The sequence below is a fragment of the Macaca mulatta genome, chromosome 1 (assembly GCF_049350105.2).
Source record: "Macaca mulatta isolate MMU2019108-1 chromosome 1, T2T-MMU8v2.0, whole genome shotgun sequence".
In the NCBI taxonomy this organism is placed as follows: domain Eukaryota; kingdom Metazoa; phylum Chordata; class Mammalia; order Primates; family Cercopithecidae; genus Macaca; species Macaca mulatta.
Window position 1 is genome coordinate 26702914 of NC_133406.1, and position 14248 is coordinate 26717161.

The 14248-nt window shown below is 39.5% G+C and overlaps 1 protein-coding gene across 4 annotated transcripts in view; it reads right to left on the reverse strand.

Moving 5' to 3' along the window:
- Window positions 1–14248, reverse strand: part of NME7 (NME/NM23 family member 7) — a 207825-nt gene that overhangs the window by 37330 nt on the left and 156247 nt on the right. For all 4 annotated transcript variants that reach the window (XM_028850168.2, XM_015125004.3, XM_077999557.1 and 1 more), the window contains one exon: window positions 776–883. In XM_028850168.2, the coding sequence (XP_028706001.1) occupies window positions 776–883 (108 nt within the window). The remainder of the gene's footprint in view (window positions 1–775; window positions 884–14248) is intronic.

A 14248-nucleotide genomic window follows, 5' to 3' on the forward strand; every position in this document is an offset into this window, starting at 1 on the left:
AAAATCTACATATAACTTTTGATTCCCCAAGAGCTTAACTACTAATGCTGTTGACCGGGGGCTTCACTATTAACAAAAAGTCGATTAACACGTAAATAGACTAGTAATTACCTATATGTTACGCATTCATAATATACATATTTTTTTCTTTTATTTTTGGTATTTCTAGGCTACAAAGTTCACCCTAGAGTTTTTTCAAATTGCCACAAATCTCCAAAAAACTTTCTAATATATTTATTGAACAAATGAATATATAAGTGGACCAGCACAGTTCAAACGTTGTTCAAGGGTCAACTGTATGTATTTTCATGACTAGCAATTTATGGTGATGGTATAGTCATCTGATGTAAAAACAAATTTCACACCATTTAATTATTTTAAAATCATAATGTATGCCAATCAGAAAAACTATCTAAATTCTTTGAAGGCTATACAGCATACTACAAATTGGTCTTTGAAAGCTGCAGTCCAAAATCATCAGGTGGACAAGGAACAGAGTCATCCAAGGGGAACATTACACACCGGGACCTGTCAGTGGGTGGGGGGCTGGGGGAGGGATAACATTAGGAGATATACCTAATGTAGGTGATGGGTTGATGGGTGCAGCAAACCACAAGGGCACGTGTATACCTATGTAACAAAACTGCACTTTCTGCACATGTAACCTAGAACTTAAAGTTAAATAATAAAACAAAAAGTTTTCTTACACATTAGAACTTCTGAGATAATTTACGAGCTTGAAATATAAATAGGAAGTTTACCTTCGTTATCTTACCTCTAATAGGCCATCCTCTGGCAGATCAGTACAGTGAACAGCATTCTGGATCTTAGTTTTACCAAAGATTGCTCTGAGAGTTCCAGGGCGTAAATGCCGGGCAATTTCCTATTAAACATACATTCACATATAGATTAAAGTTAGTCATATGGTATAAATAAGAAAAACACTAGCTATATGACACATTAACTTATTTATGAAATACATGTTACATATAGACAGTGCTTATAAGGGTTTTTCTGTGGCCCAATGTAAAGTCTGCTTTCATCTACATCGGGGAAAAATAATAATTGCATTTCTTTTTATCAGTAGATTTTGGGAATCACACAAAATGTGAAGCTAGTTCATTACCGTGAAAGACTTGTATTTTATAAAGACAGTAGAGATCTTAATAACTTTGATTTAAAATGAACCAATTTGATGCTGTCAATTTCAAAATATTTTTTTAAAATGTTAGCTGTATCAACTTAGTAGTAATCTTTAGGGGGAAAAATATGGTCACAAATAGCCCTGAATTTAATGAGGGTTAGAGAGAGGCAAGGGAATGATAATGATGTACAAAAAAATTTAAACTGAGTAAGACAGGAAGAGAGGACCTAGGGGATAAAGAGGTAATCGACAATGAAAAGGTGGATCAATGAATTTGAGCTCCTAGTGGTACGGGATAATTATTGAGATCAGTATGTTAGAGGAAGAGAGCTGGAAAGTTAAAAGATACTTGAGATTGAGATTACGGTGGGTGGGAGGAGATAGGGCTACAGTGATTGATAATGATCAGTTTTAAGGCATAACCATGGCTAAGGTTAGTTTGAGGGCAAGAATGTTAGAAGAAAGAAGAGCAACATATTGAGAGGCCAAGTTAGTAAGTAGATCATCTCTATGAAAGTGGAAATCAGAAAGAATCATGACAGGTATAGCTTAGGGTGCAAAGATTCAGGGCAGCATTCACATTTGTGGTTGCATCACTTAACAATGTTTTAAGGCATGCATTTATTTAATTACTTAAGTTTTATTTGTCAGGTTTCCAACAAATGTCAGCTATAAATGTATTATGTTTAGGAAAAACATTTTGATAAAGCAGAACATAAGGATGTCTTTATATTTCATATTTATTACTCTCATTCTGTTCTCCATAATTTTTCTAGCAAGTAAGTATCCAATATTAAAAACCTACTCAGCTGAGCATGGTGGCCCACACCTGTAATCCCAACACTTTCAGAGGCAGAGGTGAGTGAATCATTTGTGGTCAGGAGTTTGAGACTAGCCTGGCTAACACGGTGAAACCCTGTCTCTACAAAAATTAGTTGCGCGTGGTGGTGCGTGCCTGTAATCTCAGATACTCAGGAGGCTCAGGCAGGAGAATTACCTGAACTTGGGAGATGGAGGTTGCAGTGAGCTGAGATTATGCATTGCACTCCAGCTTGGGCAACACATCAGACTCCGTCTCAAAAAACAAACAGAAGACTTACTCTGTTTGTATAGTGGGAAGCTGTCATTTTGTGACATAAGATGTAATTTATGAAATTGTGAAAGGTGAGTACTCATGTTCTTTTTCTTATTTCCGGTCAGAGAATAAAACACTTTTAAATTACTCAGTTTCAGTAAACTATTTTATTAGAACCTATTCTCTCTAAAATTTTGTTTGATGGCCAGGCTCATGCCTATAATTGGCACCTTGGGAGGAGTTTGAGAGCAGCCTTCGGCAACACAGAGAGATCCCGTCGCGACAAAAAATACAAAAATTAGCCGGGTGTAGTGGCGCACCCCTGTAGTCCCAGCTACTTGGGAAGCTGAGTGGGAGGATGGCTTGAGCTTGTGAGGTCAAGGCTACAGTGAGCCAAGATGACGCCACTGCACTCCAGCCTGGGTGACAGAGCAGGACCCTGTCTCAAAAAAAAAGAAAATTTTATTTAACTTGTACTACATTCATTAAAATATTACTTTCATGTAAGTGTCTGCTACATGCACAGCACTTGAAATCTGAAGAGGTTCATGTGTGTTGGCCTAGCGCGGTGGCTCATGCCTGTAATCTCAGCACTTTGGGAGGCCGAGACGGGTAGATCACCTGAGGTCAGGAGTTAGAGACCAGCCTGATCAACATGGTGAAACCCTGTTTCTACTAAAAATACAAAAATTAGCTGGGCATGGTGGCGCGCACCTGTAGTCTCAGCTACTTGGGGGGCTGAGGCAGAAGAATGGCTTGAACCTGGGGGGCGGAGGATGCAGTGAGCCAAGATTGCGCCACTGCTCTCTAGCCTGGGTGAAAGAGCGAGATTCCATCTCAACAACAACAGCAAAACAGAGAGATTCGTGTGTGTGTGTGTGTGTGTGTGTGTGTGTGTGAATATAAATGGGATTGGTTGGTGGTTCCTGGGGTGGTTGTTAATATCTAATCATATTGTATTATGGTCAGAAAATATGGTCTCTTCCATCTGTCTTTGAAGGAATTTTGTATCCCAACACATAATGAATGTTAGTGAGTATCCCACTGTGTTTAAAAACATTGTCATAGGTTGCATTCCCTGGGAAACCAACTCTGAAGTGGAGATACATTTGCAAAAAGTTTGCTGGTTGTGGCCTTAGGATCTACACTTGTGGGGAAGTGAGGAAAAGAGGATGGCCTCAGACAATCCTACACAGAGCTCTGGAGCTGCAACGGCCCTTCAGAGTTGTCCTCAACGGAGACAAAAGGGTCAGGCCTTTATCCCCCAAACTGTTAAATTACTAGATATGGGTCATTCCAGGGAAGGGGACATGACCTTAGGCAAAGTGACTTTCTTCAGCAGAGGGCAATTCCTGGAGAGAGATTTTGTAGATTACTGTCAGCTCCTGCCACTCCCAGCAGGAATGAGCATTTCAGTTCTAAAGGGCAGAGGGACATCTGAGTGGCTCTCCACAGAACCACTATGCACATTTGCACACACACACACATATATATATATTTATGGCACTTTAGACTACGGCAATCTGATTACCATTCCCTTTAGGTAACTATTTTTGTTTTTCTTTCTGAAAGGTTTTGCACTATCTCTTTAACTAGGCCTTTGTCATTTATCAGTCATTCTGTTCCATACTCAATGGTCCAATTTAATCTAAGATATACATCTTCAGTCAGCTTCTACTATTTATTATTTTCTCCTCCATTTTATCTCTTCTTGCCTTTATTTCTATAAGAAAGATGTTGAAATTTCTTAACTCTCCTTTCTCTTTTACAGTTTCCATGTAATTATCTTTTTGTGTTATACTCTTGGAGAATAACTCCATTTGATCTGCTGCCTCACTAATTTGCTTGTAAACTGGGCCCACTGTGCTATTTTATTAATTTACTGTGTATTTTAAAAACTTTAACAAATAGGTTTTTAATTTCCAATATCTATATATTTTTTTCCATGGATCCAATATTCTCTTAAGTCTTTTTGAGGAAACCTACTCTTCTATTTTATAGTCTGTTTTTGTTAGCTCTATTAATTTGTTTTGTTTAGGTTTAGGTTCTGTTGGTTGAGTTTTGTGTCTTCTTTATGATATTCATAAACTTTAAATGGTTGGTAATTCCTGGCTTTTTTTTTTTTTGAGTTCTCTATTTGGTTGGCATAGATGCCAGGGACATGCTGCTAGATAACGTATTCTGGTTGCCTTCTGTTCAGAAGGGGGTGCTACCATTTTTCCTGAGTGTCATTAGCTGCCTTCCCATTGCTCTGCCTCTTTAGCTCAAGTCCCACATTCAGTGCCTGAGGCTGTGGCTAAAAGTATCAACTGCCTTCTGCTCAACATAAGCAAGCAAATGTGAAGGCGCTGATTTACTCTGCTGCTCTTCATGCAGCCCTCCAACTAACCACCCTGCTTATGGCCCTGTGCCCTTCCTCAGCCTTGCATCCATATGTGTGATGTGCAGCCCACCCAGTACCCCTACCCCTTCTGAAGCAGTTCTCTCCTGCATGTTTTAGAGTGTTGGTTTTCCTCAACAATCCAATCCTATCTGCTTTGAGTCTTTTGAAGTTTATGGCCTGTAACAAAACTAAAAAAAAAAAACAAAACAAAAAAACAAAAACAAAAAAAACCAAACCCACAAAAACATATATATGTGTGTGGGTGGGGGGGTTGGGTACTCTTCCTTGTTTTCCAGCATCACTGGAGATTTACTCTTTAAAATAACACATAGTGAAACAGTATCTCCTGTAAATTCCTGTAAGGACACGGGAAGCAGGGGGATGGTGGGCACATATGGTCTTCTGCCATCTTCATGACTCTTCATCTTACTGACTGACATTCTCTATTTCTCCAACACAACAAACCATCTTTAATTCATTTTTCATGCTGCTATCATCTTGTACCTAAATGCCAATATGATCATGTTATTTACTTGCTCAAAAAATCTTTGAAGGCTCATAATTGTCTATGGCCAAATGTCTAAACTCCTTAATGTGGCATTCAAGGTCCTCCCCACTCTTGCCTAAATCTACCTCACTCACACCTGCCCTGAAAGCTTACACATCCCAGTGAAAACACTGTTTCCTCTATAAAAGCAAATTAAGCCTTCCCAATCAGAGTAATCCTTCCTTCTTCAATGTTCCTACAGTAGTTTATACTTCCAATATAGGCCTTCTTGACTTGCAATTTATATAGTTGTTTTGTGAGCCTATTTTAGTAAGATCCCATTAGATTTCAATCCCTGAACACAATATAAAACTTCCCTTATATTCTGTATCTTACTAATGAACACACAGTAAATGTTTGGTAAATATTTGCTGACTGACATAAAATGACAGTACTTCTATTCAGAGTGTCAGGATGGAGTAGCAAATAAGAGCGGGGGCTGTGGAAAAAGGCTCTCTGGATTTGAATTTTGCCTCTACCACTTAACAGTTGTGTGACCAAACCACATTATTTAACCTCCCTGTGATGTTCTTATTTGTAAGACAAGTATAAAATAAATCTGTCTTAAGGAGATTAAGACAATTCTTAAAGAGGAAAAAAGGTATATTTTGGTAAATATCAAAGATAATCTACCCAAGTATTATATTATCTTTAAATAAATATATAGCATCTCTTAAGAGTTGTAATCATCATAGTTTTAGAATAAAGGTATACGTTTAGATTAGATCATAATCTAATTATGACCTATTGTTATCCATTAATAAATCTCAGAAAACATGAAGTATTTTTACTGATATAAAATGTTTTATTTAGGTAAATGATAATGAAACCTAAAGATATAAAACAATAGGCATTTTCTTCATAGCTGCTCTTAAAATCTAGGCTTTCATATTAGATCCTCTTTAAAAGGTATTGATAAATTAATTTTAGTTTTGGTTAGTATAAAATATCACATATGCTTATAAAGTAAAAAATACTGAAGTACTAAAAACTACAAAAATAATAAAAAATACCAAAAGTGAGAGTGAAATAATAACAGCATTTCCCCCCTCCATTTCCTGATGGATTGCCCCTAATTTTTCTAACAGATTTACATTCCTCTTGCTGCTTAAACTCTGGTGAAGACCATACTACCACTCATAGTCCCCCTCCCTTCAAGGAGCAGAAACAATTATCAGATCATAAAAGCAACACAAAGTACCAACATATAATTTCATCTAATACCATAAATAATTCTTAAAAAGTTATTGTAGTATTTATAAATAGCAGGTTATGCTGAGAAAATCAGACTCATTAAAGAGCAATACTTATTTGTACTTGGAGGATCAGCAGTCTTTCAAATTCCACAAAATTCCAGGCATATTCATCCTCCCCTAAAACCTTGCATGCTGAGTACCATCAAGTCAAATTCTTGGCTATGTTACAGTTCATCGTAAGTACTAAAAACTCTGCTCAGGTAATCCTGCTGTGGGAGGAAGAATTCTGATTTATAGAATGACCTCTAAATCTAAGACATCAAAAAAATGCATCAAATATAGAATAGTGATTGGCAAAATACTGAAAATAAAGAAGATAATATTTATTTAATTATTCTATGGCTGTGTTATAAAGAATGTCACTGTTTATTGAATAGTAGGTCTATCAGATTGATAAAATATGTCTGGACAAAGAATAACTTACTTCCATGATAAAGCCACTCAGTTTCAGTTCTAATAAAGCCACTCAGTTTCAGTTCTAAACAATACAGAAGAGATGTCTAAGAACGAAAATGCCCTTCCCTTTAAGAAACAAATTAAACTAGAAGAAGATTTATGAAATTTACTAATTACAGAAAAAAGATCAACTATAGAATATATTCAGATACAGTCATGCATTGCTTAACAACAGGCATATATTCTAAGAAATGCATCATGAGGTGATTTCTTCATTGTGTGAACATCATAGAGTGTACTTACATAAGCCTAGATGATATAGCCTACTACACATCTAGGCTATATAATTTGCTACTAGGCTACAAACCTGTATAGCATGTTGCTATATGGAATATTGTAGGCAACTGTAACACAATGATAAATATTTGTGTATCTACACATATCTAAACAGAAAAGGTACAGTAAAAATATGGTAAAAAATGATGTAGACCTGTAGAGGGCGTTTACCATGAATGGAGCTTGTAGGACTGGCAGTTGTTCTAGGTGAGTCAGTGAGTGAGTGTGAGCGCCTAGGACATTACTGTACACTACTGCAGACTTTATAAAACACTGTACACTTGGGCTACACTAAATTTATAAAAATATGTTTATTTCTTCAAAAGTAAATTAACCTTAGCTTACTGTAACTATTTCACTTTATAAAATTCTAAGTACTTTTTTTTAACTTTTTGACTCTTTTGCAATAACACAGCTTAAAACACAAACACATTGTACAGCTGTACAAAAATCTTTTCTTTCTTAACATTATTATTCTAAAAGCTTTTTCTATTTTTTAAGTTTTCTTTTGAAACCTTTTTGTTAAAAATGAAAACACAAACACACGCATTAGCCTAGGCTTACACAGGGTCAGAGTCATCAATATCACTGTCTTCCACCTTCATATCTTGTCCCATTAGAAGGTCTTTAGTGACAATAACACACATAGAGCTGTCATCTCCTCTGATAAAATGCCTTGTTCTGGAATACCTCCTGAAGGACCTGCCTCAGGCTCTTTTACAGTTAACTTTTTTTTTAATAGGTAGAAAAAGTGTACTCTAAAGCAATGATAAAAAGTATAGTAAATATGTAAACCAGTAACATAGTCATTTATTGTCATTACCAAGTATTATGTATTATATATAATTTATGTAGTATACTTTAATACAAGTGGCAATACAGTAGGTTTATTTATGCCAACATCACCACCAACACCTGAGTAATGCATTGTGTGACTATGTCACAACAGGAATTTTTCAGCTCCATTAAAATATCATGGGATCAGCATCCTATACGAAGTCAGGTGTTGATGGAAATGTCATTATGCAGTGCATGACTGTAATTAGTAGCAAATGGTGGTTTATCACGAGGTCACTAGTCTAATTCCAGGAAAATCTAAGTACAAGGAAAAAAAATATTCTTTAGACTACAGGATAACTATGTGAGCAGTGATATAAATATGTGGAAAAATATTAAAAGAGGAGCTAGTACAGCTTGAGTCCTAGTAACCCTAAAACAGCTGTGAAACAATGTTATAATCATTGTCCTCCTTTCACAGGCAATAAGGGTAATAAAACTTAACATCAAATGCCAGTGAGGGGACCACCATAACTAAAACAGCAAATATTCTCATTTCTATCCATTACTAGTATTCTTCTGCAACAAGTCTTGTAATACTAAACAGCACATGCTAAGTGCTTTCCTTGACTCCTCTGGCACTTCAAAAATATCTTACCAAAACTGACCCATCAAACAGCTTTTCCCAGTAGTATGCAACTTTGTACTACCTAATATAGTTATGCAGTTTTATATTCCTGGGAGATAAGCAATGTCAGACGAATTCAAACTAAAACAAGATAATGAAACATGGGGAAGGAATTGGAAGTTGAAACGGAAGCCAGGGGAGAGACCCAGAGGCTACTTTGTGCTAAGTCTAAGGCTCCTTCTAGAACCTATGCACAGGCTTTAGAAAGAGTACCTGCAAAATTAAACTCAACGACTTATTTATATAATACTAATCTCATTGAATGAGCCACCTGCGGGTTCACGGTAAATACACTTATTGGCACTGGAAAATACATAAATTGTATATGAGGAATCATTAAAACATCTGGCTTGTGAACTCTGACAGGTTTCACATCTCACTTTTCATTAGATAAAAAATAGCTCTAATGTAAATTTATAGAACCTGAAGAGGGTCACAATGAAATGTTATTTCAGGTGAAATATTTAGATAATTCAATCCTGTCTTTCTCATTAGGTTTCAATAGACCACATGGCATCGTAACTATTGCCTCTTACTGGTCTGTTTGCTGTTTCAGCCAACAATAGGAACTGGCTGAAGTGAAAATCAAGTCTTATTTGACACAGGTGTCACTTTTAAAGGTAAAATCATGATCTCTTGGTTCTCTTTTTAAAAGAATGGGGCATTCTGCAGAAGGATGAGTTCAACTGAAAAAAAAGGAGAAAAATCTCTTAACTCACTTTTATATAAATTGCTTAGTATTTTAGCAAAAACTACAAAGATTCACGTATATAAGTAAAATCTAAGAACATAAACATTAGCATAGAGGGTTAGGGTTTTTGGTAAATATTTTCCCATTTCTTTTCGTTTTTCTAAATACATTTTAACAGATTTAACCTTTGATGTATACTCACATTACTACTAAAAAATTTAAGAGGCAGTCCTTTTTTTTTTTTTTTAAACACCATGAACCTGAAGGCAAGAGAGGCATTCTTAATATCTCCCCGCAAAAGAATCGTTCTACAATCTACTTCATCCCTATAAAATAATTACTACCCAGTCTTGCTTTACTATTTTAAAGAATCCTACAATTCAATGCTCAGCTCAGAAACTTCCTCAAAAGAATAATATAACGAAATAACTGGGACCCACTCTGGGCACGTCTAACACCCAATTCTTGCCAAGTCCTGTCAATACAACTACTAATACATAGCCTGTATCAGTTGGCGTCTACATCCACTCTGGCACCATATTCCCCTGCCTAGAATATTGGGTTTTTAGATTTTATACTTGCTGGTTTATCTGGTTTCCTAGATACCACTACTCCTAGTAAACATATTGTCCAAAAAGCAGTTAGAATAAGCTTTAAAAAAACTTAAGTTGAATCATACCACTTTCCTGCCGAAGAATCTCTGATACTTTCCTTAAGAGAAAATGCAAAATTCTTGGGCTGGGCATGGTGGCTCATCCCTATAAACCCAGCACTTTGGGAAGCTGAGGTGGAAGGATCGTTTGAGGCCAGGTGTTCAAGATCAACCTGGCCAACACAGCAAGAACCTATCTCTTTAAAAAAAAAAAATTCTCAACATGACCTATAGTCCAGTATGCTCTGGCTCCTGCTTACCTCTCCAACCTCACCTGAAATGATTAGTCACATCAACCCCTTCCAACTTTTCAAACTAGTCACATCAACCCGTTCCAACTTTTCAAAGGCACCAAGCTCTTTCCTACCTCAAGCATGAAAACACACACTATTTTCCTTGGCTTAGCAATTCTCCTCTCTTTTTTTTTTTTTTTTTTTGAGACGGAGTCTTGCTGTGTCACCCAGGCTGGAGTGCAGTGGCATGATCTTGGCTCACTGCAAGCTCCACCTCCTGGGTTCCTGCCATTCTCCTGCCTCAGCCTCCTAAGTAGCTGGGACTACAGGTGCCCACCACCATGCCCGTCTAATTTGTTTTTTTTTTTTTTGTATTTTTAGTAGAGACAGGGTCTCACCATGTTAGCCAGGATGGTCTTGATCTCCTGACCTCATGAATCCTGGCCTTGATCTCCTGACCTCGTGATCTGCCCACCTCGGCCTCCCAAAGTGCTGGGATTACAGGCGTGAGCCACTGCACCCAGCCTCTCCTCTCTTTCTTAATAACTGCCTTACAAATAGCTTACAACAAGCAACAGAAATCAGATGTGATAGATTCTACAGAGTGACTCTCTCAACTCTTTATTCTATCCTCCTTCTAGATGGAAATTAGAAATTTAAAAACTATATTCCCCAGACACATTTCTAGCTAGAGTTCTTGCAATGTGGAAGTTCTAGATGAGATTTGGAAGACAGGACAAAGCAGAAGCTATCTTCCTGCTGATGTTGCTACAGGCAGACAAGGTAGGAGACACAAGCGTTTGAGTTGTGGCAGACTCAATGCCTAAGTCACTGCTATGGTAGTAGCAGTGGAGGCAGCAGCAACCTCAGGATTCTAGGTATGGGAAGGTACTCTTGAAATCAGTGGCAACTGGAGCTGACTTAAGGCCCTGCAACTCTTAAGAAACTAAGTTCGTACACAGCTATTTCCTTGAATCGAACTCCTTTAAAAAAATCCCTAGGCTGGTTTCTGTTTCTTGGGCTGAACTCTCAGTGATATTCTGAGGCTCCCTTTCTTTCTCTACAGAAAGCTGTTTTCCCTGTTCCCACTTAGTAAGTACCTTTTGGCCATCTGGTTTCACCTTTACCGCTTTATTGAAATTGCTCCCTCCAAAGACTTCAGCTGAAACCTTTTTTTTTTTTTTTGAGACAGAGTCTTGCTCCGTCACCCAGGCTGGAGTGCAGTGGCATAATCTCAGCTCACTGCAACCTCTCCCTCATGGGTTCAAGCAATTCTCCTGCCTCAGTCTCCTGTAGGGTCCAGCCCCACAGGGCCAGTGGGTTTTTCTCCCCGTGTGTGGAGACAAGAGATTGTAGAAATAAAGACACAAGACAAAGAGATAAAAGAAAAGACGGCTGGGCCCGGGGGACCACTACCACCAAGACGCGGAGACCGGTAGTGGCCCCGAATGCCAGGCTGCACTGATATTTATTGAATACAAGACAAAGGGTCAGGGTAAGGAGTGTGAGCCATCTCCAATGATAGGTAAGGTCACGTGGATCACGTGTCCACTGGACAGGGGGCCCTTTCCTGCCGGGCAGCTGAGGCAGAGAGAAAGAGAGGAGAGACAGAGGCAGCTTACGCCATTATTTCTGCATATCAGAGGCCTTCAGTACTTCACTAATTTGCTACTGCTATCTAAAAGGCAGAGCCAGGTGTACAGGATGGAACATGAAAGTGGACTAGGAGCATGACCACTGAAGCACAGCATCACAGGGGGACGGTTAGGCCTCAGGATAACTGGGGGCGGGCCTCACTGATGTCAGGCCCTCCACAAGAGATAGAGGAGTAGAGTCTTCTCCAAACTCCTCTGGGGAAAGGGAGACTCCCTTTCCCGGTCTGCTAAGTAGCAGGTGTTTTTCCTTGACACTGACGCTACGGCTAGACCATGGTCCGCTTGGCAACGGGCGTCTTCCCAGATGCTGGTGTTACCGCTAGACCAAGGAGCCCTCTGGTGGCCCTTCCCGGGCATAACAGAAGGCTCACACTTGTCTTCTGATCACTTCTCACTATGTCCCTTCAGCTCCTATCTCTGTATGGCCTGGTTTTTCCTAGGTTATAATTGTAGAGCAAGGATTATTATAATATTGGAATAAAGAGGAATTGTTACAAACTAATGATTGATATTCATATACAATCATATCTATTATCTATATCTAGTATAACGATTCTTATTTTATATATTTTATTATACTGGAACAGCTCGTGCCCTTGGTCTCTTGCCTTGGCACCTGGGTAGCTTGCCGCCCAGTCTCCTGAGTAGCTGAGAATACAGGCATGTGCCACCACGCCCAGCTAATTTTTGTATTTTTAGTAGAGATGGGGTTTCGCCATGTTGCCAAACTGGTCTCCAACTCCTGACTTCAGATAATCTGCCCGCCTTGGCCTCCCAAAGTGCTGGGATTACAGGTATGAGCCACTGCGCCTGGCCTAAAACCTCTTGTATAGCAGTGAAGTTACAAAAGTACCATCAGAAATAGTGGATCTAATACATGTGGCCAATAAACAGATGAAATAAAGCTCAGGGGGGCGGAGCAAGATGGTCGAATAGGAACAGCTCCAGTCTCCAGCTCCCAGCGCGAGCGACACAGAGGACGGGTGATTTCTGCATTTTCAACTGAGGTACTGGGTTCATCTCACTAGCAAGTGCCAGACAATCGGTGCTGGTCAGCTGCTGCAGCCCGACCAGCGAGAGCTGAAGCAGGGCAAGGTATCGCCTCACCTGGGAAGTACAAGCAGGGAGGGAATCCCTTTTCCTAGCCAGGGGAACTGAGACACACAACACCTGGAAAATTGGGTAATTCCCACCCCAATACTGCGCTTTACCAAGGGTCTTAGCAAACGGCACATCAGGAGATTATATCCCACACGCGGCCAGGAGGGTCCCACGCCCAGGGAGCCTCCCTCATTGCTAGCACAGCAGTCTGTGATCTAACGGCAAGGCAGCAGTGAGGCTGGGGGAAGGGTGCCCACCATTGCTGAGGCTTAAGTAGGTAAACAAAGCCCCTGGGAAGCTCAAACTGGGTGGAGCCCACAGCAGCTCAAGGAGGCCTGCCTGTCTCTGTAGACTCCACCTCTGGGGACAGGGCACAGCTAAACAAACAAAAAAAAAAGCAGCAGAAACCTCTGCAGATGCAAACGACCCTGTCTGACTTCTTTGAAGAGAGCAGTGGATCTCCCAACATGGAGATTGAGATCTCAGAACCGACAGACTGCCTGCTCAAGTGGGTCCTTGACCCCTGAGTAGCCTAACTGGCAGACATCCCCCACTAGGGGCAGACTGACACCCCACATCTCACAAAGCGGGGTACACCCCTGAGACGAAGCTTCCAAAGCAAGAATCAGACAGGTACACTCACTGTTCAGCAATATTCTATCTTCTGCAGCCTCTGCTGCTGACACCCAGGCAAACAGGGTCTGGAGTGGACCTCAAGCAATCTCCAACAGACCTACAGCTGAGGGTCCTGACTGTTAGAAGGAAAACTATCAAACAGGAAGGACACCTACACCAAAACCCCATCAGTACATCACCATCATCAAAGACCAAAGGCAGATAAAACCACAAAGATGGGGAAAAAGCAGGGCAGAAAAGCTGGAAATTAAAAAAATAAGAGCGCATCTCCCCCTCCAAAGAAACGCAGCTCATCGCCAGCAACGGATCAAAGCTGGATGGAAAATGACGTTGACGAGTTGAGAAAAGACGGCTTCAGTCCATCAAACTTCTCAGAACTAAAGGAGGAATTACGTACCCAGTGCAAAGAAACTAAAAATCTTGAAAAAAGAATGCAAGAATGGATAAGTAGAATAATCAATGCAGAGAAGGCCATAAACGAACTGACAGAGATAAAAACCATGACACGAGAAATACGTGACAAATGTGCAAGCTTCAGTAACCGACTCGATCAACTGGAAGAAAGAGTATCAGTGATTGAGGATCAAATGAATGAAATGAAGCAAGAAGAGAAGTCTAAAGAAAAAAGAGGAAAAATAAATGAACAAAGCCTTCAAGAAGTATAGGATTTTGTGAAAA